The sequence below is a fragment of the Lethenteron reissneri genome, unplaced genomic scaffold, assembly GCF_015708825.2.
Source record: "Lethenteron reissneri isolate LAM-NWPU_2019-01 unplaced genomic scaffold, ASM1570882v1 scaffold_116, whole genome shotgun sequence".
Lineage (NCBI taxonomy): Eukaryota > Metazoa > Chordata > Hyperoartia > Petromyzontiformes > Petromyzontidae > Lethenteron > Lethenteron reissneri.
In genome coordinates, this window is record NW_026890849.1 from 163,380 (window position 1) to 189,615 (window position 26,236).

The window sequence follows — 26,236 nt, forward strand, 5'->3', positions numbered from 1 at the left end:
TGACCAAGATGGCGGAAGGTTGACCTTTGACGTAGCTTCCGGTAAACGTTACAAAAGTGACGTGAGATGGGGGCGGAGTTAATCCAGTTGGTGACGTTAGGGTCCGGTCACGTGGTGGATATCCATCCCCTACGTAAGATGGCGACCCCCCCGTATTGTGAGGGAAGGGGCGGAAGGCTGAAGTATGCCGTAGTTTTCGGTACACGTTAACAAAAGAGAGGTGGGGTGAGGATGGTGGTGAGGTTAATCCGGTTGTTGACGTAGCTACCGGTCACGTGGGGTTGCCCACCCCTTCGTAAGATGGTGACCCGTATTGCAGTGAGAAAAGGGGGGGGGGGTACCCCTGGCCAAGATAGAAGGTTGAGGTCTGTCGTAAGTTTCGGTCCAAGTTCGCAATGGAGGAGTGAGGTCGGGTGGCGTCCAGCGGAAATGACGTCATATCATAGCCATCTTGGATAGGGGTGAAGATGTTGAGGCCGCCATGTTGGGTGGGAGAGAGGAAGATGTCGCCATCTTGGTTAGGGAGAGGTAAAGACGGAGCCGTCGCCATCTTGGGTAGGGGGAGAGAGGAAGATCACGACAATCTTCCTCCTATCCAAGATGGCGACATCACCTTCCTCTCTCCGAAGTCAACAACCGGATTGTGGCTGGCAGAGCGGAGCGAAAAGTGGGGGAACGAACAGAACGGAAGGAGAGGAAGGAGGAGGAAGGAACAAACGCGGCAGCGGCGGTCGAAGGAGAAGGAAGGAGGGGAAGAGAGAGACGAAGGAAGAGAGAGCGACGAAGGAAGAGACGCGTCAAAGTGAGACGTGGCTTGCAGGCGGTGTTTTTTTTGTTGGGTCAGAAAATAAGCGAAATCACCCATATTAGAGTTGTTTTTGCCAAAATCGTCTTTGAGCGCTCTAACTTCGCAAACAAATCTCCGACGTCGTCGGGAATCGCCGTGCGGTGTTGCCCAGCTGCTGCCGAATTTCCACGGCCACGATCCGACCCCGGGGGAATTGCTCCTCAACGCGATTCGCCGGCCTCGCGTTGACTCTCTCGATACGCCCGTCTGTCTTTGTGTTTGTCAGAATTAAAAGGAGCAAAGTCGACCCTCGGAACGTTGGGCGGACGTTGGAGCCGGCTGCACCTCTTTCTCGGTTTGTGTTGAATCCACTGCAGAGTGCCACAGACTCAGCACTCACCCACAGACTCACCACTCACCACAGACTCAGCACTCACCCACAGACTCACCACTCACCACAGACTCACCACTCACCCACAGACTCACCACTCACCACAGACTCACCACTCACCCACAGACTCACCACTCACCATAGACTCACCACTCACCCACAGACTCACCACTCACCACAGACTCACCACTCACCCACAGACTCACCACTCACCCACAGACTCACCACTCACCCACAGACTCACCACTCACACACAGACTCACCACTCACCATAGACTCACCACTCACCCACAGACTCACCACTCACCACAGACTCAGCACTGACCCACAGACTCACCACTCACCACAGACTCACCACTCACCCACAGACTCACCACTCACCATAGACTCACCACTCACCCACAGACTCACCACTCACCCACAGACTCACCACTCACCCACAGACTCACCACTCACCCACAGACTCACCACTCACCATAGACTCACCACTCACCCACAGACTCACCACTCACACACAGACTCACCACTCACCACAGACTCGGCACTCACCCACAGACTCACCCACAGACTCACCACTCACCCACAGACTCACCACTCACCCACAGACTCACCACTCACACACAGACTCACCACTCACCACAGACTCGGCACTCACCCACAGACTCACCCACAGACGCACCACTCACCCACAGACTCACCACTCACCCACAGACTCACCACTCACCCACAGACTCACCCACAGACTCAGCACTCACCACAGACTCACCACTCACCCACAGACTCACCACTCACCCACAGACTCACCACTCACCCACAGACTCACCACTCACCCACAGACTCACCACTCACCACAGACTCGGCACTCACCCACAGACTCACCACTCACCCACAGACTCACCACTCACCCACAGGCTCACCACTCACCACAGACTCGGCACTCACCCACAGACTCACCCACAGACTCACCACTCACCCACAGACTTACCACTTACCGACAGACTCACCACTTACCGACAGACTCACCACTCACCCACAGACTCACCACTCACCCACAGACTCAGCACTCACCCACAGACTCAGCGCTCACCCACAGACTCACCACTCACCCACAGACTCACCACTCACCCACAGACTCACCACTCACCCACAGACTCAGCACTCACCCACAGACTCACCACTCACCCACAGACTCGCCACTCACCCACAGACTCACCCACAGACTCAGCACTCACCACAGACTCACCACTCACCCACAGACTCACCACTCACCCACAGACTCACCACTCACCCACAGACTCACCACTCACCCACAGACTCACCACTCACCACAGACTCGGCACTCACCCACAGACTCACCACTCGCCCACAAACTCACCACTCACCCACAGACTCACCACTCACCCACAGACTCACCACTCACCACAGACTCGGCACTCACCCACAGACTCACCCACAGACTCACCACTCACCCACAGACTTACCACTTACCGACAGACTCACCACTTACCGACAGACTCACCACTCACCCACAGACTCACCACTCACCCACAGACTCAGCACTCACCCACAGACTCAGCGCTCACCCACAGACTCACCACTCACCCACAGACTCACCACTCACCCACAGACTCACCACTCACCCACAGACTCAGCACTCACCCACAGACTCACCACTCACCCACAGACTCGCCACTCACCCACAGACTCGCCACTCACCCACAGACTCAGCACTCACCCACAGACTCACCACTCACCCACAGACTCACCACTCGCCCACAAACTCACCCACAGACTCACCACTCACCGACAGACGCACCAATCACCCACAGACTCACCACTCACCCACAGACTCACCACTCACCCACAGACTCAGCACTCACCCACAGACTCACCACTCACCCACAGACTCAGCACTCACCCACAGACTCACCGCTCACCCACAGACTCAGCGCTCACCCACAGACTCACCACTCGCCCACAAACTGACCCACAGACTCAGCACTCACCCACAGACTCGGCACTTACCCACAGACTCACCACTCGCCCACAGACTCACCACTCGCCCACAAACTCACCCACAGACTCACCACTCACCGACAGACGCACCAATCACCCACAGACTCACCACTCACCCACAGACTCAGCACTCACCCACAGACTCACCACTCACCCACAGACTCACCACTCGCCCACAAACTCACCCACAGACTCACCACTCACCGACAGACGCACCACTCACCCACAGACTCACCACTCACCCACAGACTCAGCACTCACCCACAGACTCAGCACTCACCCACAGACTCACCACTCACCCACAGACTCAGCACTCACCCACAGACTCACCGCTCACCCACAGACTCAGCGCTCACCCACAGACTCACCACTCGCCCACAAACTGACCCACAGACTCAGCGCTCACCCACAGACTCGGCACTTACCCACAGACTCACACACAGACTCACCCACAGACTCACCACTCACCCACAGACTCAGCACTCACCCACAGACTCAGCACTCACCCACAGACTCACCAATCACCCACATACTCACCACTCACCCACAGACTCACCACTCACCCACAGACTCACCACTTACCCACAGACTCACCACTCACCCACAGACTCACCACTCACCCACAGACTCAGCGCTCACCCACAGACTCGCCACTCGCCCACAGACTCACCACTCACCCACAGACTCGGCACTCACCCATACACTCACCCACAGACTCACCACTCACCCACAGACTCACCACTCACCCACAGACTCGGCACTCACCCACACACTCACCCACAGACTCACCACTCACCCACAGACTCACCACTCACCCAGAGACTCACCACTCACCCACAGACTCACCACTCACCCACAGACTCGGCACTCACCCATACACTCACCCACAGACTCACCACTCACCCACAGACTCACCACTCACCCACAGACTCAGCACTCACCCACACACTCACCCACAGACTCACCACTCACCCACAGACTCACCACTCACCCAGAGACTCACCACTCACCCACAGACCCACCACTCACCCACAGACCCACCACTCACCCACTAACTCACCGCTCACCCACAGACTCACCGCTCACCCACAGACTCACCGCTCACCCACAGACTCACCGCTCACCCACAGACTCAGTGCTCACCCACAGACTCAACACTCACCCACAGACTCATCACTCACCCACAGACTCAGTGCTCACCCACAGACTCACCACTCACCCACAGACTCACCACTCACCCACAGACTCACCACTCACCCACAGACTCACCACTCACCCACAGACTCGGCACTCACCCACAGACTCAGCACTCGCCCAAAGACTCGGCACTCACCCGCAGACTCACCACTTACCCACAGACTCAGCACTCACCCACAGACTCACCACTCACCCACAGACTCACCGCTCACCCACAGACTCAGTGCTCACCCACAGACTCACCACTCACCCACAGACTCACCACTCACCCACAGACTCACCACTCACCCACAGACTCAACACTCACCCACAGACTCAACACTCACCCACAGACTCACCACTCACCCACAGACTCACCACTCACCCACAGACTCAGCACTCACCCACAGACTCGCCACTCACCTGCAGACTCACCCACAGACTCACCACTCACCCACAGACTCACCACTCACCCACAGATCCACCACTCACCCACAGACTCACCACTCACCCACAGACTCAGCACTCATCCACAGACTCACCATTCACCCACAGACTCACCACTCACCCACAGACTCACCACTCACACACAGACTCACCACTCACCCACAGACTCACCACTCACCCAAAACATCTTTTTCCAATTGTAAATGTTGTGGCTTGGCTCTCCAACACACAACCTGTGTGCTGTACTAGTGACAAATTGGCATGTTCTGTTTACGTGACAACCCTTACTAGTTGGCTGTGTCGGGTGGTGGTGGGTGTTAACGATACATCTAGAAATTTAAGTGATCTAACCCAAAAACCTCTATTATGAGGTGAGGAATGTATGGAAAATAAGACTTTTCCTTTTGGTACCTTGTTGCAGCCATTGTAGTGCTGTTTGCAAGCTCCCTTGGTTTTTGGTGGACTGGAGTTTGATTAGCTGTGGCAGCATCCATTTGTGCTGTCTTAGTTTTCTGTGTAGCTTATTGCTGTTGAGGAGTTGCATTCGCTCTAGGTGCAGGCATAGCAGCACTGGTCGCATGTGGTCTTACTTCATGCTGTACTGGAGTTTCATAAGCTGTAGGTGCAGCCATCGCAGCACTGGCAGCATGCTATGCTGTCTTGGAGATTCATTAGCTGTATGTGCAGCACAGGCAGCATGCCGTCTCAATTCTTTGTGTTCAGGAGCTATAATTGCAGCCATTGCAGCACTTTTACGAATGGCATCAATTATTGTAATCGTCTTTGGTGAAGACAAGCGCACGTTTTCTGCAAGGAACATAGGTGGAGGTAAAAGTTAATAAGCAGAAAAGAGTAAATAGAACTGGTCTTTCGCAAAAATGTGTCTTAAATAAATGTAGTCCAACTTTACTTATTCTGGGTAATTGAGAATGAAAATTATTCTTAAAAGTGTTGTTTGGCTCTAGTTTTCAATACATACGACCCTTGACTTTGGGAATGGCAGAGGATGTGTGAGTTATAAAGAGAAGGGTATTCATCTTCTTGGTTCTTTCAGTAAAGTCACGTTGAAGGGAAGTAATAAAATAATACAAATAAAACATAATAAAATAATTCTCACGACGTTTCGGCCACAACGCAAGCAGCCGTCTTCAGGTGGAGAACAGGTCTGTCAATGGCACGCTCCAGGCTTGGAGCGACTGTTCATGCTGGGATGGAGGGGCGAAGAGCGTCTTGACAAAATAATTTGCATATCAAGAGGAATTTAGCATATTTATGGGAAATGCAGATATGCGATTAGTACTACAAGTAGACGCTCTAGAAATCATGCAGTGTAGTGCTCTCTTATTTTTCAATATTTGATTTAGCAAAGGGACACATTTCTATTTTGCCAAAGTGAGCAGAGATGCCTCGTACTTGTGTAAACAAAGCAGATCACTTCTGCTATGTTTGTGGCGAAGTGACGTTTGCATCACAAAAGCGCAGTATAACCACTATGGTTAAGAAAGCCTATCACATTCATTTCGGCTGCAAAATTGGAGATCAGGACAAGATGTGGGCCCCACACATTCTGCAACACTTGTGCAACAAATCTTTGCCAATAGTTGAACAGGAAAAGGAAATCTATGCCTTTTGCAGTGCTAATGATTTGGAGAGATCCAATAGATCATATCAGCAATTGTTACTTCTGCATGGTGCCTCCAGTTGGGAAAGGTGTGTTAAACAATTAACGGTGAACTGTGCATTCCATCAGCTATATGCCCAGTACTCCACGGAGAAGGACTGCCTGTTCCTGATGCACCAGAATCATTCTCATTTGAGTCAGGCAAGGAAGAGGATGAAACTTCTGGTCCTGGACCATCAAGGTCACATGACCCAGATTTTCTCCCATCCTCCTCTGAACCACACCTCATAACACAAGGTTAACTGAAAGACTTTGTCAGGGATTTGGAACTACCAAGAGTAAGGCAGAGCTGTTGGGCTCTCGACTGCAGCAGTGGAATCTCCTGGCAGGTGATGTGAGGGTTTCCATGTTCGTGACCGTCAAAAGGATCGTCCCATTATTCTTCATGGAAGGTGATCTTGGAGCCTGTAACATCGATTGTGTAATGGCAGCTCTCAACATCGTTCATGATCCAGATGAGTGGAGACTGTTCATTGATTCATCGAAGATGAGTCTTAAAGCTGTTTTTCTGCATAATGGCAATGTTTTGCCATCAATTTCAGTTGGTCATGTAGTCCATATGAAGGAAACCTATGACAACATTCAACAACTTTTGAGGTGCTATAAACTATGACCAACATCAGTGGTAGCTTTGTAGTGATTTGAAGGTTGTTACTCTCTTGTTTGGTCTACAGACTGGATACATAAAGTACTGCTGTTTTCTCTGCGAATGGGATAGTCATGCGAGAGATTTCTACTACATTGGAGCCTGGGGGGAAAGGTATTCAGCATCCACCACTTGTTGAATCAAGGAAGATTTTGTTACCACCCGTACACATCAAGCTGGGTCTGATGAAGAACTTTGTCAAAGCCATGGACAAAACACATCTAAAAAACGTAAGAACAGTGTAGTGAGTGTGTGAGTAAATTCTATATAGAGATTGTTAATGAAATGCGAGTTAAATGTATAATCGTTGTAGGAATGTGAAGACATAGCCACAAAGGAACGAAGTGTAAAGCTGTAAGTTGTTGGAAGGAGTAATTGTTTCTAGTGCTTGAAGTTGGTATGAATAGAATGCGTGTGGTGATGTGGACATATATTATTATTTTAAAGTGAGTGTGTGCATGCTTTTTATTCGTTAATAGGCAATGTAGAATTTATGTATTTAGTCGTATCTGTTGTATAGCGTCTATGTTGTGTAGAATATCGACAGTACTGTTATGTAGATATTTTAGAATAGTACATGTGTTTTTAAAATAAATATTGCAGTGTGTGTTAGAGGTGAGCCATGCACGTGCAAGAGAGGACGGTAAGGAGCCGGAAGTGGATGAATTTTCCAGCAAAAACGCAGGCCTGATAATATGAGTGCGTGGAATTGTAGTTTCTGAAATGTCATAATGTGTTTGCGTGCGTGGCAAACCGGTAGTAGTGAGAATGGCAAAAGAAAGGGTGGGGGGTTGGATGCAGCAGCGAGGGGTTGGAGTTTGCAGATGTTGAAGGTGAGCAAGTAAGCTAAAAATTGTGCAAAAAACACACTAAAACACTATCGCCCGTGAGTATGCATGGAAAGTTTGGGTTGTGTAGGTTTCATGGGAACAAAGTACACGTGCAAAGTCTGCTTTATTTATATAAATGTTTCCTATTTTTTATCTTGGAATATTTTTTGGATATGGTTTCTCAATGTTTATTTCAATTGCTTAGTTTTTAGTTTATTTGGAATACAGTACAGTACTTATTTCAATTGTGATGTAAATTTTAGTTGCCGTTTACCTAACGCCATGACTTAGGTAAGACTTAAGTATTTAATATTGCACTTTAAGCTTTCACGTGGCACTTTCCAAGAACGTAACCTCCGTGATATTCAAGGGGCTGCTGTATTTTCTGTCGATCGACTACAGCAGAGGAGTACTCCGGAAACTAAATCTCTGCTTTCTTGATTAAATTAAGGCCTATAGTACCATAAAGAGGCTTTGGGCTTTGGGTTCTTTGTTTTCGATGTCTGCCTCTGCTCAGACTCGTTGATGACTTTTATGATTTTGGGCAGGCCCGTCTAAAGCTGCATGACCAGGAGTCGAAGCCTTTTCCTGTTCAAATTTTCTAGTGACAGGAATTCACTCTGGCCTCATGCATTACATTACATAGCATCGTCAATAATTAAGTAGTTTATGAGAAGCTCACAATGGCCATATAAATAAATTGCATTCATTACGGTTGCAATGATGCGCTAATCGATGCATGGTTATAGTTAAGGGATCAATCCCTGCTTGTCAACCATGTTAGATATACTGATTATCTGGTAATGGCTACACAATCAGATGGAGTTAGGGAATCTTGTTTTGTGCCTGGATAATTCAATCATGAAATGGGGCCTTGCATATATTCCACAAAATAAATCGCCTGCCTGGGAATTTCATATCATACAACACTGCACCTGCTCAACTCTCCATGAATAATCAGGTCAGTTCTACAAATGTTGGAGGAGCTCCCATATCTGGTTAATATGTTCACGACCAGCTCTTCAAATTAATTGAGCAGCATGGTTTCATTAAACTGTGTAACACTATGTGGAAGCTGCCTGGACTTTTGCTCCATACAAAGCTGTGACTGTCCATTGCCAAGGTCTAGTCTGTCTGAGACCATCCCCCTCCCTGCCATACTGGCATCGCACCCGTCCCTCACCCTTCATCCTGCGGTTGGTGGGCGGACCACGTAGCCATTCATGCCTGGGCCTGACTGGGTTACGTGGGTCACCCAGCCACCAGGTGCTTGTTGGCGAACACCACCCCCAGGCCTCGTTCCATGGATGATATCAATATAGAATATCTGTAAGGATGCCCCCAATAAACGCCCCCTCGAACTCTACCAGGCATGTCCCACTGGGGGAAAACCGCGGGGGCGGCCCAGGACACGCTGGCGGGACTATGTCGCTCGGCTGGCCTAGGAACGCCTGGGAATTCCCCAGGAAGAGCTAGAGTCTGTCAGCAGGGAAAGGGAGGTCTGGACTGCCCTACTGAATGTGCTGATGCCACAACCCTCACCAGGACAAGCGGATTTAGAAACGAATGAACGAACAAAGCTTTGAGTCGTTTTGGCCACAGATATTACTCCTTTCTCTGTGGATGCAAAATATGAACTTATTTAAAGGCCTGCCTATGATCCCTCCTCTATTGAACCAGACAAGATTGTATTAGTACCTTACAGATCCCTGAAATATCAGTACAGAATATAATCAGTGAGTCTCTTTGGCAAGCGAGCCTTCATTGGTTGGGTCATGAATCCTGCATACTCCATGGTCAAGCAGCTTTTGTTAGTGCAGATATTAGGGGCTAAACAGGCATGGCATTGGCTAAAGAAGAGATTGGAGGATGTAGAGGTGATCAGACCTGCTGATGACTTTACCAGGAGTGTCAAGATTAGCCTCTGTGGAGGAGGCCCCTGAGGTATGTTGCAGGGCAGTTGGAGGTATTTCCTGTACAACAACAATGAGGTCAAAGGAGTGACGCTCTTGTGTAGGTCTACAATCTTGTCCCTGACATCCTTGGAGAGCTCTTTGGTCTTGGCCATGGTGGAGAGTTTGGAATCTGATTGATTGATTGCTTCTGTGAACAGGTGTCTTTTATACAGGTAACAAGCTGAGATTAGGAGCACTCCCTTTAAGAGTGTGCTCCTAATCTCAGCTCGTTACCTGTTGTAAAAGACACCTGGGAGCCAGAAATGTTTTTGATTGAGAGAGGATCAAATACTTATTTCCCCCATTAAAATGCAAATCAATTTATAACATTTTTGACATGCGTTTTTCTGGATTTTGTTGTTATTCTGTCTTTCACTGTTCAAATAAACCTACCATTAAAATTATAGACTGATCATTTCTTTGTCAGTGGGCAAACGTACAAAATCAGCAGGGGATCAAATACTTTTTTCCCTCACTGTATGCTGCAGGACAGTTAAGAGATATTTGCTCTGCAACAACAATGAGGTCAGAGGAGTGACGCTCACATGAATGGGTGGAACTCTGGGTGCCTATAATGCATAAAGACATTGGGGAGCACAGCTGATGCATCTCTCAATTATCTCAGTCGGTTATCCCATGACACCTGGATCATTCCCATGACCTGCTGACAAGTGATCCACACTTACATAACATTAAATTGCACCTATCATGGCATGATCACTGTGACAAGGTTACTTAAAAATAGTGATGAATGCTCACTGTTTTCTTTTTTCTTTTATTGATCCATTTGAAATGTATTTGGAAGAGTTATCTATGTGGGGAGCGGTGGCACAGTTATTTCACTGCATTATGAACTCAACAATTAGAGTTTGATTATCACCAACAGCAAACATGATTGATAAGTGAAAACTTAACTTATTGTGGGCCTCTGCTATGTTGAATGATCCTCAATTAATTACATGGTGAAGTGAGGAAGCATTAATACTGAGCAGATGAAGGCGGCCAGGCATGGTTCTGGACACACCACCACCTTTTTACCATGCCAGTGTATGACAGTGTAAAGTTTGTATTTGCTGTAAAGTATATTAACTCGATTGAACACGGAGGTTAAATCAAAAGATTTTTTTTTTTTCCTCTGGAACTTTTTAAAGAATGGAAACAGGAAAATAACACCACATATGCAGCTTAAGTTACATCTGTTCATCCGAGCATTCAAACAAATCTGAACCTGGCTTCACACATCTAAGTTATAATTGAACATTAATTTATGCATTTCTGCATAACACAAATAGTATTATTTTCAACACACTTTGCTTTGTTAGCTGAATTTTGCTTTTCTAAATATTCCTTTGTAGACAGACAGCTGAAATTGTGTGCTGTAAGTTTTGGGTTAACATTAATTTTTAAGATACTTGGGCTTCCAGACATTAATGACCATTTGCCCTCTCATTGTGCCTTAACAGCCAGTGTGCTGAACAGGGGAATCTTTTTAACTATATCATTAAAAATGAATAAGTATAGACGTGTAAGTCATGTGACTGTGTATATGCATTCCTCTGTGCCTTGATACTGACGTAGATGGTGTGGATATTTTTTTTCTTTCTGCAGCTGACGCTTCCTCTGCAAAATTGTTCTGATGGAGCAAAGGGACTCAGTGCAGCTCGGTACAAAAATGCAACAATGCGACCAGTATGCAAACACAACGGATCGTACTGGAAATTTGAGACGGCACCAAAGAACTCACACAGGAGAGAAAACCTTCAAGTGCAGTGTGTGTGGGAAGGCATTTTCATCTTCATCTAATCTTAAACAACACCAGATAGCACATATAGTAGAGAAACCTTTCAAGTGCACTGTGTGCGAGAAGACGTTTGCACGGTCAGCACATCTTCAAAGACACCAGAGAGCACACACAGGAGAGAACCCATTCAAGTGCAGTGTGTGTGGGAAGGCATTTTCATGTTCATTTACTCTTAAACAACACCAGATAACACATACAGGAGAGAAACCTTTCAAGTGCACTTTGTGTGAGAAGGCATTTACACGGTCATCAAATCTTCAGAGCCACCAGAGAACTCACACAGGAGAGAAACCATTCAAGTGCACTCTATGCGGGAAGGCGTTTGCACGGTCATCAGTTCTTCAGAGCCACCAGAGAACTCACACAGGAGAGAAACCCTTCAAGTGCACTGTCTGTGAGAAGGCATTTGCATGGTCATCATTTCTTCAGATCCACCAGAGAACTCACACAGGAGAGAAACCCTTCAAGTGCACTGTATGTGAACAGGCATTTGCACAGTCATCAGCTCTTCAGACCCACCAGAGAACACACACAGGAGAGAAACCCTTCAAGTGCAGTGTGTGTGGGAAGGCATTTTCATCTTCATTTACTCTTAAACAACACCAGAGAATACATACAGGAGAAAACCCATTCAAGTGCAGTGTTTGCGGGAATGCATTTTCAGATTCATCTACTCTTAAAACACACCAGAGAACACACACAGGAGAGAAACCCTTCAAGTGCAGTGTGTGTGGAAATGCATTTTCAGATTCATCTACTCTTAAAACACACCAGAGAACACACACAGGAGAGAAACCATTCAAGTGCATTGTGTGTGGGAAGGCGTTTACACAGTCATCAAATCTTAAAACACACCAGAGAACACACAGTCATCAGAAGAAGGAGTGGAGTTTGAAATCGGCTTGTGAACGTCAAAGTGCTGCAATGAGCCCATCCCTCATGAAACAAGAACCAGAAGCAAATCTCAGCTTGGACACTTATAAAGGAATCGAGGTGAAATATGAAAAAGTGAATTTGAAATTTGAAGAAGTGATAGTGAAGAGCGAAAAAGTGAAGGTTAAATGTGAAGATGAAGATTCAACTCCAATATTGGACCTTCACATCGATGGAGGCAACGTGAAGCAGGAGGAGAATGCAGAGCGAGGCAACTCCCATCAGTTTGTGGAAGTGGAGGTGTGGGTGGACTTCTTAGACAGTACAAAGTCAAATGGAGACCAGGTAGATGTGCAAACTTGATACAATGATACTCCAATAGATTCACCTTTGTCACAGGCCTTTCATGAAAAGAATGTGAAGTTGAACACTCAATTCCTAGGTTCAACCTGCAAAGTAAGAGCAGCCAGTATTTGTGGACCTGTGGGTTGGGTAGATCTCTAACCAGGAGCGAGAGCCAATAAGCTCCCAAGCATTCACTATGTTATAATATTTGCATTTATATGGTGCTTGCTTAATTGCCTCAGTAATTCGGAGTTTCGTATCATTTCATCACAAACACTCGAAGAGAATCCCCAAGCGGCAGCTGCCCCTGTGTGGCATAAGGTGGCCCTGCATCAGCCGGCATGTGGGAATGAGTCTTTCAGTAGGGAGCGATGATTGATGTGTAATCTCAGTTGTGTAATACTGGTCTATACGTTTTTTAGACGTCTTCTGCTTTAGAGATGAAATGTGCTGTTTATTATGGAGTTTTACGCGCCGATTCAAATATGACAATTAAAACAACTGATTGTCTACTGTTCCCAAGATATTTAAGTTTTTACATTATACGTCTGTATATTCTGTTGATCGTAGAGTTTTACTCATAAATTGTAAACCTCGGTCTTTTAATATATTTAATGTTGCTTTACATGGTCACATGTCACCTGTCTTGTTCATGTGACACTTACAAATCAGTAAAAAGGATATATAACTCTAATTATGAAACGAAAGGAAAAACTATTATGTGTATAAAATCACAAAGTTACGTCCTTATTCAGTGTCTACTTGGTGCCTCTTGGCTTGTCTCTTGTATCCATTAAATGGAGCATCTCTTGTCACTGTCCAGCAATAGTCTGCAAGCATTGATGGGCTCCCTTTGCCCTGATACCGTTTCTCTATTGTTGCAATGTCCTGGTGAAATCGCTCGCCATTCTCATCGCTCACTGCTCCGCAATTCGGTGGGATAAAATCTAGATGAGCGCAAAAAATATATCTTTAGTGACATGTTGCAACCAAGGATTGTGTATGCCTTGAGGTTTTCCGCCAACTCCCTCTAGTTGCCACTAACTGGAAGGCTTTCCATGCCTCTTTTCCTTGCCACACAGTGCACTGTCAAATGCATAATCTCGAAGAAGTTCATTAATCCTTTATATTAGCTTCACTTAACCTTGGAAATTTTCCACGGAGGTACTTGAAAACTGCTTGTCCATGGCTTAGACAAAGTTCTTAATCAGATCCAGCTTGATGTGTATGGGTGGTAACAACATTTTCCTTGATTCAACAAGTGGTGGATGCTGAACACTTTTCCTCCCAGGCTCCAATGTAGTGGGAATCTCTCGCACGTCTTCCATTCGCAGAGAAAACAGCAGTACTTTGTGTATCCAGTCTGTAGACCAAACAAGAGAACATGTCAATGTGAGAAGGTCCCCAGCCACCGGAGGTGGTGGGAATTCTGTGCCTAGGCTGCCTCACAAACTAAGTTGCACTTGTGGTGATTGTTACATTGGGGAAACGAAACAACATATATCGGATGTATTGGCGAGCACAAGGCAGCTATAACGCTGTGAGCTCTCATGATATTGTTTTTCCGAGACCAAGGTGCTCTGCAAACCGTCAGGATACTATCAAAGGTTTGTTCATGAAGCCACCCAGATATATAAACTTAGACATAACTTCAACCGGGAAGATAGATACAAACTGAGCAATCATTGGAAGGACGTTATTAACCAAGTAAAGTCTTAACTGATTGTGATGATTCCATCCTACCTGCCTGTTTCAGCTGTTATTTCTGACTCTCCGAGTACATCACCAGGCTAAACATCTGTGTGGCAGCCAAGGCACAGGATTCCCACCACCCCCGGTGGCTGGGGACTTTCTCACATTGACATGCTAATCTCTCACATTTACATTTACGTACAAATTCCTTCTCTAGCTCCGCACACTTACCCTTGGGTGAGGCAGCCTAGGCACAGGATTCCCACCACCCCTGGTGTCTGGGGACTTTCTCACATTGACATGCTAATCTCTCACATTTACGTACAAATTCCTTTTCTAGCTCCTCCCACTTACCATTGGGTTGAGCCCACCAAAATCTGATAAAAACTCTTGTTGCAGCAGCTCTTTCTCCTATGTCAGCAGTTCTGCTGTATCTGTTCCACCTGATGACGGTCGCTTGTGTTGCGATCGAAACGTCGTGATTTAATTTATTTTATACCTACGTGACTTTACCGAAAGAACCAAAATGTATGGATCCCTGCAGTCACGAAAACTTCAGATCTAGATATAGCAACAACCTTCAAATCGCCACAAAACTGCCACTGATGTTGGTCATAGTTTATGGACCTCAAAAGTTGTTTCATGTTGTTATAGGTTTCCTTCATATGGACTGCATGACCAACTGAAATTGATGGCAAAAAAGTTGCCATTATGCAGCAAAACAGCTTTAAGGCTCATCTTCGATTAATCAATTAACAGTCTCCACTCAACTGGATCATTAACGATTTTGTGGGCTGCCATCACACCGTCGATATTGTTGCAGGCTACAAGATCACCTTCCATGAAGAAGAATGGGACAAGATCCTTTTGACGGTCACGAACATGGAAAACCTAACATCACCTGCCAGGAGATTCCAGTGTTGCAGTCTGGAGCCCAACAGCTCTGCCTTACTCTTGGGTAGTTCCAAATCCCTGACAACGTCTTTCAGTTCACCTTGTGTTATGAGGTGTGGTTAAGAAGAGGAGGATGAGATAAAATCTGGGTCATGTAACCTTGATGGTTCAGGACCAGATGTTTCATCCTCTTCCTCACCTGACTCAAGTGGGAATGATTCTGGTGCATCAGGAATTGGCAGTCCTCCGTCTGGTACTGGGCGTATCGCTGATGAAATGTTTGGATAATGCACAGTCCACTTTTTCTTCTTTGACACACCTATCCCAACTTGAGACGCCATACAGAAGTAACAATTGCTGATATGATCTGTTGGCTGTTTCCAAATCATTGGCACTGCAAAAGGCATAGATTTCCTATTCAACCGCTGGCGAAGATTTGTTGCACAGGTGTTGCAGCATATGTGTGGGGCTCCATCTTGTCCTGATCTCCAATTTTGCAGCCAAAATAAAGGTGATTGGCTTTCTTAACCATAGCGGTTATACTGCGCTTTTGTGATGGAAAAGTCACTTCACCACAAACACGGCAGAAGCTATCTGCTTTGTTCACACAAGTACGAGGCATCTCTGCTTACTTTGGCAAAACAAAAATGTGTCCTGTGCACGATTTTGTTCAGCAGAGTGATGTAAGCCTAGTTATGATTGCATCATCCATGACTTATAGGAATAACATGATGCAATTCATATCATGTATGATGCAATACTAGTTTCAGATTGCATCAATTATTGTTTTGCTAAAAAAGCTAGTACTGTCCAAACCCAGTCATAGATTTATTCATAGATCTAGTCAAAGATGTATTTTAGTCATTTCTGGTTTAAATTGAGGTCCCTTCCCTTTATAACTCACTTATCCTCCACCATTCCCAAGTCAAGGGTCGTATAAACGGGCCCAGTAGCATATCTTGAAAACTAATGTGAATCAACAATTTAAGCATCATTTTCATTCTCAGCGACCCAGAATTAGTAAAGTTGGACTACGTTTATTTCTCAATTTAAAGCTTTCGTGACTGCAGGGATTCATCTTCTTGGTTCTTTCGGTAAAGTCACGTAGAAGGGAAGTAATAAAATAATAAAAATAAAACATAATAAAATTAAATAATTCTCACGACGTTTCGGCCACAACGCAAGCAGCCGTCTTCAGGTGAAGAATGAGACACTACCAAACTAGGAGCTTATATATAAGCTGCGTTGGAGGTGGAAGAGCGCCTTAACAAAAAGAATGTGCATATGAAGAGGAATTTAGCATATTCATGGCAAATGCGTAGGCGTTGGGCGGGGGGGTTTCAAAGTCATATTATGCCCATGCATAATGCAGGATTAGCAGCACCAAGGGGGGGTGCAGGGATTAGCAGTAACAAAGGAAAGGAATGTTAATGATATGTAGCTGCAGTTACTCAACACGTACGCCAAGCTCTTAAGGCTAATAGGTTACTCCGACTACACAATCCGCAAAGCCATCACTCCAACCATCAAGAAGGATCCTGTTGAGGAGCCTTTCAAGACCATCACCTTACCCTACATTGCTGGGGTCACAAAAAAGATCTCCAAAATCCTGATTAAACACAAGATCCAGGTTCGATTCAACACAGTACATAAAATCCGTGATCTGGTACCGTCTGTAAAAGATGTGGTTCCAGACATACAGTACCCTGGCGTCTACAAACTAAGTTGCCTCTGTGGTAGCAGTTACATTGGGGAAACCAAACGACATGTCTCGGACCGCATCCGTGAACATAAAGCTGACCTGAAACACGGTAGGACAAACACCTCAGCCGTGGCAGATCACTGTTACAACTCAGTGGGCTCACATGATATTGACTTCTCCAAGACAGAGGTTCTCTGCAAGCCATCTGGCTATCATGAGAGATTCGTTCATGAGGCGATCCACATATACAAACACAGAGACAATTTTAACCGAGAAGATGGATTCTGGCTTAGCAATCATTGGAAGGACGTAATAAACCATTTCGATACACATTAGGGTGTGTAGAATAATACATAGTATTAAATTAAAAATGTATAAGGTATAGGTTGGTTTACAGCAATACAGTATATAATTTAATGTTGGGTTTATCTATGGCAGTATATAGTACGGTATATGCTCGTGTGATGTAAGAGAATAAAGTTTAGATGGAAGCATATTATAGAATTTTTACGACGTAGAATTGTAATGTATTACTTGCGGTTAGTAACTCAGCTTATTGTAGAGTATAGTAAGTATACTGATGGTGCTAAGCAGTTTATACTTTAGTTTTTTATGTAGTTTATACTTTAGTTTTCTACGTGGTTGTTGAGTAACTGCAGCTACATATCATTAACATTCCTTTCCTTTGTTACTGCTAATCCCTGCACCCCCCCTTGGTGCTGCTAATCCTGCATTATGCATGGGCATAATATGACTTTGAAACCCCCCCGCCCAACGCCTACGCATTTTCCATGAATATGCTAAATTCCTCTTCATATGCACATTCTTTTTGTTAAGGCGCTCTTCCACTTCCAACGCAGCTTATATATAAGCTCCTAGTTTGGTAGTGTCTCATTCTTCACCTGAAGACGGCTGCTTGCGTTGTGGCCGAAACGTCGTGAGAATTATTTAATTTTATTATGTTTTATTTTTATTATTTTATTACTTCCCTTCTACGTGACTTTACCGAAAGAACCAAGAAGATACGTTTATTTCGGAAGCATTTTGGCGGTAGACCAGTGTAATTTGTGGGTAATATTTCGAATTTGGCGAATTTTGACCACAATGCTGGAATGCAATGACCTACTTGTTTTGAATGACACAATAGTATGTTTAAACATCCACTGTTAAGCAGACGGTGCACGTTTTTTTTATTAATGTTCCTTGACTAACTAGGGGTGCCTGTCATATTTGAAACTTGAACCTCTGCAACAAAAAGAGAATGCAATACAACTTGGCTTCCCTCAATCTGAGTGCTGCAGGTGTAGGCCTTATCCAGACATAAATCAACTTCTTGTATATACGATATAACATGATAAAGTAAATTTCAGTGCAGTAATTACATTTTGTCAATAAGCCTATCGATAATTTAGAATTATAATTTTATGAATACTTGTCTGATTTTGTGCAAACAAGTAAAATGTATTTCTATCAGTCAATTTCTATCAGTCAAACATGGAATATGTGATGACTGGACAAAGTGTGTGCTTGGTAGTAACCTGCACACATAACTCACGTGAGAGCTGTTTTGTGATACGGGTCAAAGGGTATTTTTATGATTCAGGAAGCATCTGCCTCTGGAGCAAGGCATGCATGTTCTTTGAAATAAGGATAATTCACATCATTAATCAGTTGCAAGGTATACCACTTAATGATACGTATATGAGATACATTTTCCACAACACGAATTATAATTTTGTATTACGTGTTTATAAAGATTTTGTCAAACTAAGGACTAGAAATGCTTCTTGCTGATTCACATATGGATGTTCATAATCATCGGTTGAAGGAAACCCGACTGCTCTTGAGACAATACACCAATACCGGTCCACAGGTGGCTTGCACTGAATCAATGATGCACTCTGTTAGAAATTTGCCTTTTCCAAAAATGTATATTAAGATTGATTTTGCATGTTTTTAATGTAATAGTTTTTATAGATCTGGATTTAGCGAGTTGTGTCCTCCCTCGAGACAACAAAAGGTCAAAGGAGCACCCCCCCCCCCCCCCTTTGCTGCCTCGCCCACACAAAAGATATCTGGAGGTGAATTATTGAGATGACTGTAGGAAGGGGAGAAGTTTTGGGCCTTGATGTGATTTCAATAACCTATAACAGACACACAGATACGCGCATATCGTTTATTGTTAAATTTGAATCACAGTTCCTATGATCACTGTTACATTGTTTTTATAGCTTTATTTTGGTGATTTCGAAAACGTATGGGTTATCCATGTTTGTTGAAGTACCGAGTTAGCCTGATAAATTAATCTAAATTGTCTTATGGTTATTATTGTTTGATTTGCATCCCACTGGGATTTTTGCACAGCGTTGATATACGGTGTTTTTTTGTGGAAGACTTTGCTGTTTTTTCCTGGATTTTTCTGTTGCGCGTAGTCACTTTAAGATGATCTTTGTTCATGTTTTTGTTTGTTGCGGTTGCACCGGAGTCAAGAGCTGCGTGGCTCACAGGGCTTTATCTAATAAATTAAACTGAAACTTGAAATATCTGGACACAAACGGTCACAATCAAAAGAACGCTTGCTCCTTTGTGAGAGAAATCAAAGACCAAAAACAGATGAATTCCCAGCCAAGGTGCGAAGGTGGTGTGTTAATTATTAACTGGTCATGGAGAAGCATTTTTCTGTCCCTTAAGTTGCATGAATAGTCATTTACTGGTAGGAACCTCCTGGTTACACCAATCCCCAGGGGATTATTGTGTCCGTCCGTCCGTCGTGAATCCAAAAATGGGAGGGGTGGGGCTGGGTGGAGAGGGGAGGGTGGGGAGAGGCTGGGTGGGGAGGGTGGGGCGGGGCTGGGTGGGGCGGGGAGGGTGGGGAGGGCATGGGGCTGGGTGGGGGGTGGGAGGGGTGGGGCTGGGTGGGGAGGGGCTGGTCACCCCGTGGTGCCCTTATAAAACTCAACGTTTAACCTACTCACGCCGGCTTGTGCCCGCCCTCACAGTCGGCCATATTTGCGGAATACACCACGCCGCCATTGACCGAGCAACCCAACGTTCCTACCAGCTCCCTCCGCAGGAATGTGTTGGTCGTTTGGTTTCTTTCCATCACGTAATCTTGCCAATGGATTAATTGATGTCACACTAAACATTGATAAGCATCTATTTTCCGAATCTACACACTTGCATGAATATTATTGTTTGAGAATTATTTTAATCGCGTAATCTTGCCCACAAATTCGCATGTACGCTTGTCTTGGGATATTTATTTAATTGCATACTCTTACCAATGGATTCATTGATCCCCTCTTTTGCCGTTGGTCACATGTTTCGTTGGCACGGTTCCGTATAAATATTGCCATTTTTAAGGACTTTTAAGGACTTTCCTATCGTGTATTGTCACATTACTTTATTCTATTGCTCAATTTAACCGCGTAACCATTGCGTTTTTAATTGTGTGGATCAATGAGGATGATATATACTATACAGGCGTACTGTGGTAATTCCGATTATAGGTTTGTATGCATATTAGAGTGTTTTTAGATGTTAAAGTTGCTTAACACAGAGTCTGAGTGATTCCTTCATGCATACTTATCTTAATTATATGAACTGTATCCTGCGGCGAGATCTGAATCCTGAGACCGGACATAATTACACTAAATCATAATCGGTAAAAGTTTAAGCGAGAATCATTGTATTATGACGATTGATAATACACCCCTAGACAACGAAGCCAAGCACCCCACTCAAACATTCACACATCAATCACATCACACATGATACGCCCCTAGACAACGAAAGAGCCAATAATACACATAACTACATGCACACCTTTTGATGACACTTTGCAACAAAAAAATGTTGTCCCTGGGTAGTAAGTGTTATTTCCTAATTGCTTATGCTTCAAAAGTACAGAAAATGACCCATTCCCCACAAACTTTGCTTGTGTGACCAGGAGAGTGATATTTTGAAGTGTACCTATTTTCCAGAACATTCCAAATCGATTCAGTGCGGAGTAAACTTGGAGTAACTTCTTGAACTTTCCAGAACTTTCCAGTAAAATAAATAATATAAATACAGAGGCCTTAAGCCCACCGGTTCAGTTTAGTTATAGCTGCCTAAGTGGATACATATCTGCATTTTTCTGAGATGACATCAAGAGGCTGCAAGCATCCGGCAGACATTTTGCTGTGTCTGCGGCCAATTTATCAAGATGAGCGAAAAAGTACTCTGTAGAAGCATCTGCTAAGATGTGTGAGGTCTACAAGGCATATTTCGGCATGCCTGTCCAGGATCAAGACAAACCCTGGGCACCTCATTTTACCTGCGAGCGATGCTAAAAAAACTTTGGAAGGTAAGACGGACAATTGTTGCTCAGAATTTTACGTAAAAAATGGTAAATTGAAAAAGTTCTTAATTTTTTTAATGTTTTATAATTTTCAATGTTATTGAAAAAATATATCATGAAAAATGTTGCGAGAATCTCTTACACATTAGTCATGGGTGAAATTTTTTTTTTATAGGATGTTACAGATGGGAAAGGGAGCCATGAATTTAGCTATCCCAAGAATTTGGTGGAACCCACTGACCACTCCAGCAACTGCTACTTCTGTATGGTGGACCCTTACAAACGTCGGACTGTCAATAATGGAACTGCTATCACGTATCCGGACCTTCATCGCCCCGGTGCCACACTGCCATAGCTCCCCGTACCCACTCCTCCGGAGAGAGAGCAGATGTCTTTAGAAGAGAGCAGCAAGTCATAGAGCGAGTAAGACGTAGATCCAGATGACAATTTCAGAGGTGGAGCTGAGGAGAGAAACCCATACTACCCCAACCAAAAAGACCTCAACGACTTGATCAGAGATCTTGGTCTCCCCAAGTCCAATGCCGAGCTTTTGACGTCTAGGCTCAAGTAGTGGAACTTGTTGGATGCAAGTGTGCAAGTCGCAGATCAGAGCAAGCGTCGCCAACCTTTTTGTAGCTTCACCCGTCAAGATGTGCTCTGCTTCTGCCACAATGTGACCAGTCTGTTCGAGGCAATCGGAATCGCCTGTAACCAGAATAAGTGGCGCCTCTTCATTGACAGCTCATCCAGGAGCCTCAAAGCCGTGCTGCTCCATAATGGTAACAAGTACCCGTCTCTTCCCCTGGCTCACTCGGTGCACCTCAAAGAGGATTACAACAGCATCAAAACCTTGCTGGACGCCTTGAAGTATGAGTATGGCTGGGAGGTCATCGGAGACTTCAAAATGATGGCATTCCTGATGGGTCTCCATGGCGGTTTTACTAAGTTTCCCTGCTATCTTTGCCTTTGGGACAGCAGGGACACCAAGGTACACTACCACAGGCGGGACTGGCCACAGCGGACCGAGTTCTCTGTCGGGAGGAACAACAGTTTTAAGTTTTATTTATTTGGAATAACCCTGTGAGCCATTCGGCTCTTGATTCGGGTGCAACCGCAACAAACAATCAAATTACAAGATCCATTTAAATTTTACTGTATGCAAATTGAAACATCCCCTACAAAACAATAAAATCTTCCAGAAAAAGCACCATTTGTTTATGCTGCGTACAAAAATGTGCAAAAAATCCCATTTTGATGTTAGATCACAATAACAATCATAATACAATGTAGATTGCAATTTTAAGTATAACTCTATACTACATAAAACATAATCGGGCTAAACTAACCCTTTATAGAAATTACTAAAATAATGCTACAAAAACAATGTAACAGTGATCATAAGAAATGTGATTGAAAGTTTACAATAGCGACATACATAACATATATTACTAAACCTAGCATCCTTCGCTAGCTGCATGAGTCAATCCATAATAGCATGAGTAGCAATAGTAGTAGCAGCACCCTATAATCAAAATACATGATCATTTCTCGCATTGGTAATCTATAGCTATATATTTGATTTATCGCCACTGGATAGCAGTGGCAGCTAGGGTTGTACGACTCATCTAGAGCAGTTTTGAGTGATGGTCTTGTAGGTAATGATCCAAGCTGGAGTTTATTTGCGATAGCATTCCAGACCCTGGGGGCATCTATAGCAAAGGCCCTTCCTCCAGTATTTGTACGGCAATAAGGAATGCGAAGCTGGTAAATGAGAGAAGATATTAGCTCATTTGTTTTCTGAAACAATGAGGAGATCCAGCAGGTAATCTGCGGATCTTTTTGTAAGTACATTGTAAATAAATAATATCTGATACATAAGCCATCGATCATTAAGAAATTTTAAGTTTGACCCAATGTAGAGATCGCAGTGGTGGGTCCTATATGGGCAGTTCAATGCAAATCTTAAGGCCGAGTGACATATTAAGTCAAGCTTTTTCAGAACAGTACTGGGTGCTGATTTATATACGATATCACAGTAATCAAGTAGAGGCATTATGGTAGCTTTTATAAATTCCAAACGGAACAGGTGGAAAGCAGTGTTTGTGTCGATACAGAAAACCAATTTTTATTTTTGTATTTTTACCAATATAATCAATGTGTTTTGTCAAATTCAATTTTGAATCAAGGATAACCCCAAGATACTTATAGATCTGGACTTGCTCTATTTCATCATTAGTTTTTTCATATAAATGGGGGAAAATAACGTCCTGCTTTAGTCCTCGTGAGAAGCATAGCACCTTGGTTTTGGAGGTATTCAGGACTAGTTTAAGAGCATCGAGCTGTCGTTGTAGTTTGTCGAAATCACACTGGAGCCTAGCAATTACGTCATCCGGAGAGCGTCCAGCAGTAATCAGTATAGTGTCATCTGCAAATAGATTTACCCTAAAATGATTCAGATCAGTGTCTAATTCATTAACATAAAGAGAAAACAAGAGGGGCCGAGGATTGAACCCTGTGGAACTCCTTTGTTATCTTAACACTGTTTGACCTCCAACCATCTGTGAAGACAGTTTGGGTGCGAGAAGAGTGGTGAATTTTTAACCATTCTACTACGTGTTTGGAGAAACGGAGGCAACTTAGTTTACTTAGCAGGGTGTTGTGGTCCACTGTATCAAAAGCTTTGGACAAGTCAAGAAATAGACTGGCAGAGTATTGCTTTTTATCAAGTGATTTAGAGAGTCCAATGCAGCAGTTGCGGTGCTGTATTTTTTTCAGAACCCTGATTGTTTTCTACGTAATATATTGTTGTCAGACAGGAAACTGCTAATTTGATAGTTCAGTAATTTTTCAAAAATTTTCATCAACAGAGACAAAATTAAGATCGGTTGGTAGTTATTTGGATCATCTTTAGGGCCTCCTTTATGAAGTGGACGAACATAGGAATGTTTACATTTTATAGGTACTGATGCTTCTTTGATGGATAGGTTGTAAATATGGACCATCGGTTTGTATATTAGGTGACCAACAGTAAGCAGAGCAAAAACGGGAATACTATCCGCTCCAGTAGCGGAAGACCGTTTGAGGTTAGACAGTTGTTTTAGAACATTATTTTCGTGTATAGGCAAGAAATTAAATTTGTTTAACGTTAGGTCAGTGGTTTCCGAAATTACTTGAGCTCGGGTTACTCCCAATACATTGTCATAAAGGTTAGCAGCTTCAGAAAAATGAAGGTTAAGATTGTCGACTATTTTTTGGGGATCTGAAAAACACTCCCAATTTCGTATTCTTAGGTTTTTTCGGTAAAGTCACGTAGGTAAAACATTAAAATTAATAAAAGTAAAATAAAATAAAAATCACGACGTTTCGGAGGCAACACAAGTCTTCGTCATCAGGTGGTACCGTCACAGCCAGATTTGCTGCATCAAGTGAGGCAAGGATTCAAGATGTAATCCCTTAAATGCAAGTTGAGGGGGGAGGAGAGGGGGGGGGAGCTCATCAGAATGTGGTAGCCAATGAATGGAACGTATCGGGAGGGAGGGGGGCGGGGCCAAAAGAAGGCACGAAGTGCCACGCAGAACGCATCGGGAGGGGGAGGGGGGCGGGGCCAAAAGGATGGACGACGCGGACACACGAGAGTCGGCGGCGTGGACGTGGTTGTGAGCAAGCAACCACTGCCGCACACGCCAACGCACCGGACAGAGAGGGGGAGGGGAGGCCAAAAGAGAGCGTGGGGTGCAAGTGTACGTGGACATGCGCATGTACAAGCACCCGCTGATACACATGACAGAAAAGAACGAAAATGCCCATGTTTACACCATTAATTTTAATGTTTTACCTACGTGACTTTACCGAAAAAAACCTAAGAATATGAATCCTTGCAGTCACGAAAGCTTCAAATCTAGAACTCCCAATTTCGGTTTACCGTAACAGGCATATTGTCTGTTTTAGATACTTTTTCAAGACATTTGATTGCTTTCCAGAAAATCCTGGCATTACCATGTGATTCCAGGAGCGCGGAGGAAAAGTAAACATTTTTTGCATTTCGTATTTTTTTGACGCATCTACTTCTTAAAATCCTGTATTCTAGCCAGTCATTTACCAAGTTACTTTTATGAGCAGATGCCCAAGCCTTGTCCCGAGTTTCCAATTGGGAGCCACTGGCGGACCCCCGGAAGGTGCTGATGCCACAATTGCACATCAAATTGGGCCTTATGAAACAATTTGTCAGAGCTGTAGATAAGGAGTTGTGCAGGCTTCAAGTACCTTCAAGACTTCTTCCATAAGCTGTCTGAGGCAAAGGTCAAAGCCAGTGTCTTTGTCGGACCACAGATAAAAAAGATCCTGGAGTGCAATGAATTCCCCAAGAAGCTCACTAGTAAGGAGAAAGCGGCTTAGGAGAGCTTTGTCGCAGTGGTTCGTGGCTTCCCGGGCAATCACAAGGTCAAAAATTATGTGGAGCTGGTTGAGACTTTGGTGAAGAACTATGGCATAATGGGCTGTAGGATGTCCCTCAAAGTCCATATCCTTGATGCTCATCATGATAAATTTAAGGAAACATGAGAGCGTACTCGGCGGAGCAAGGTGAGTGCTTCCTCCAAAATATACTGGACTTTGAACGCCGCCACCAAGGATAGTATAACGAGAACATGATGGTAGAC

At 44.6% G+C, this 26,236-nt stretch overlaps 1 protein-coding gene across 2 annotated transcripts; it reads left to right on the forward strand.

Annotated features, from left to right (window-relative positions):
- Nucleotides 1–596: 596 nt before the first annotated feature.
- Nucleotides 597–16,600, forward strand: LOC133361638 (zinc finger protein 664-like). 2 transcript variants are annotated; one of them, XM_061580613.1, is made up of 4 exons: nt 597–802; nt 1,074–1,142; nt 7,173–7,374; nt 11,538–16,600. In XM_061580613.1, exon 4 carries the CDS (start codon nt 11,566–11,568, stop codon nt 12,964–12,966), a length of 1,401 nt encoding a protein of 466 aa, XP_061436597.1. In that variant the 5' UTR covers nt 597–802; nt 1,074–1,142; nt 7,173–7,374; nt 11,538–11,565; the 3' UTR covers nt 12,967–16,600. The 2 variants fall into 2 exon arrangements, with proteins under 2 accessions (XP_061436597.1, XP_061436598.1); XM_061580614.1 differs by lacking the exon at nt 7,173–7,374.
- The last annotated feature ends 9,636 nt before the right edge of the window (nt 16,601–26,236 follow it).

Coding starts and splice junctions, on each gene's coding strand:
- LOC133361638 (XM_061580613.1), top strand. CDS start 11,566: ATGGAGCAAAGGGACTCAGTGCAGCTCGGTACAAAAATGCAACAATGC.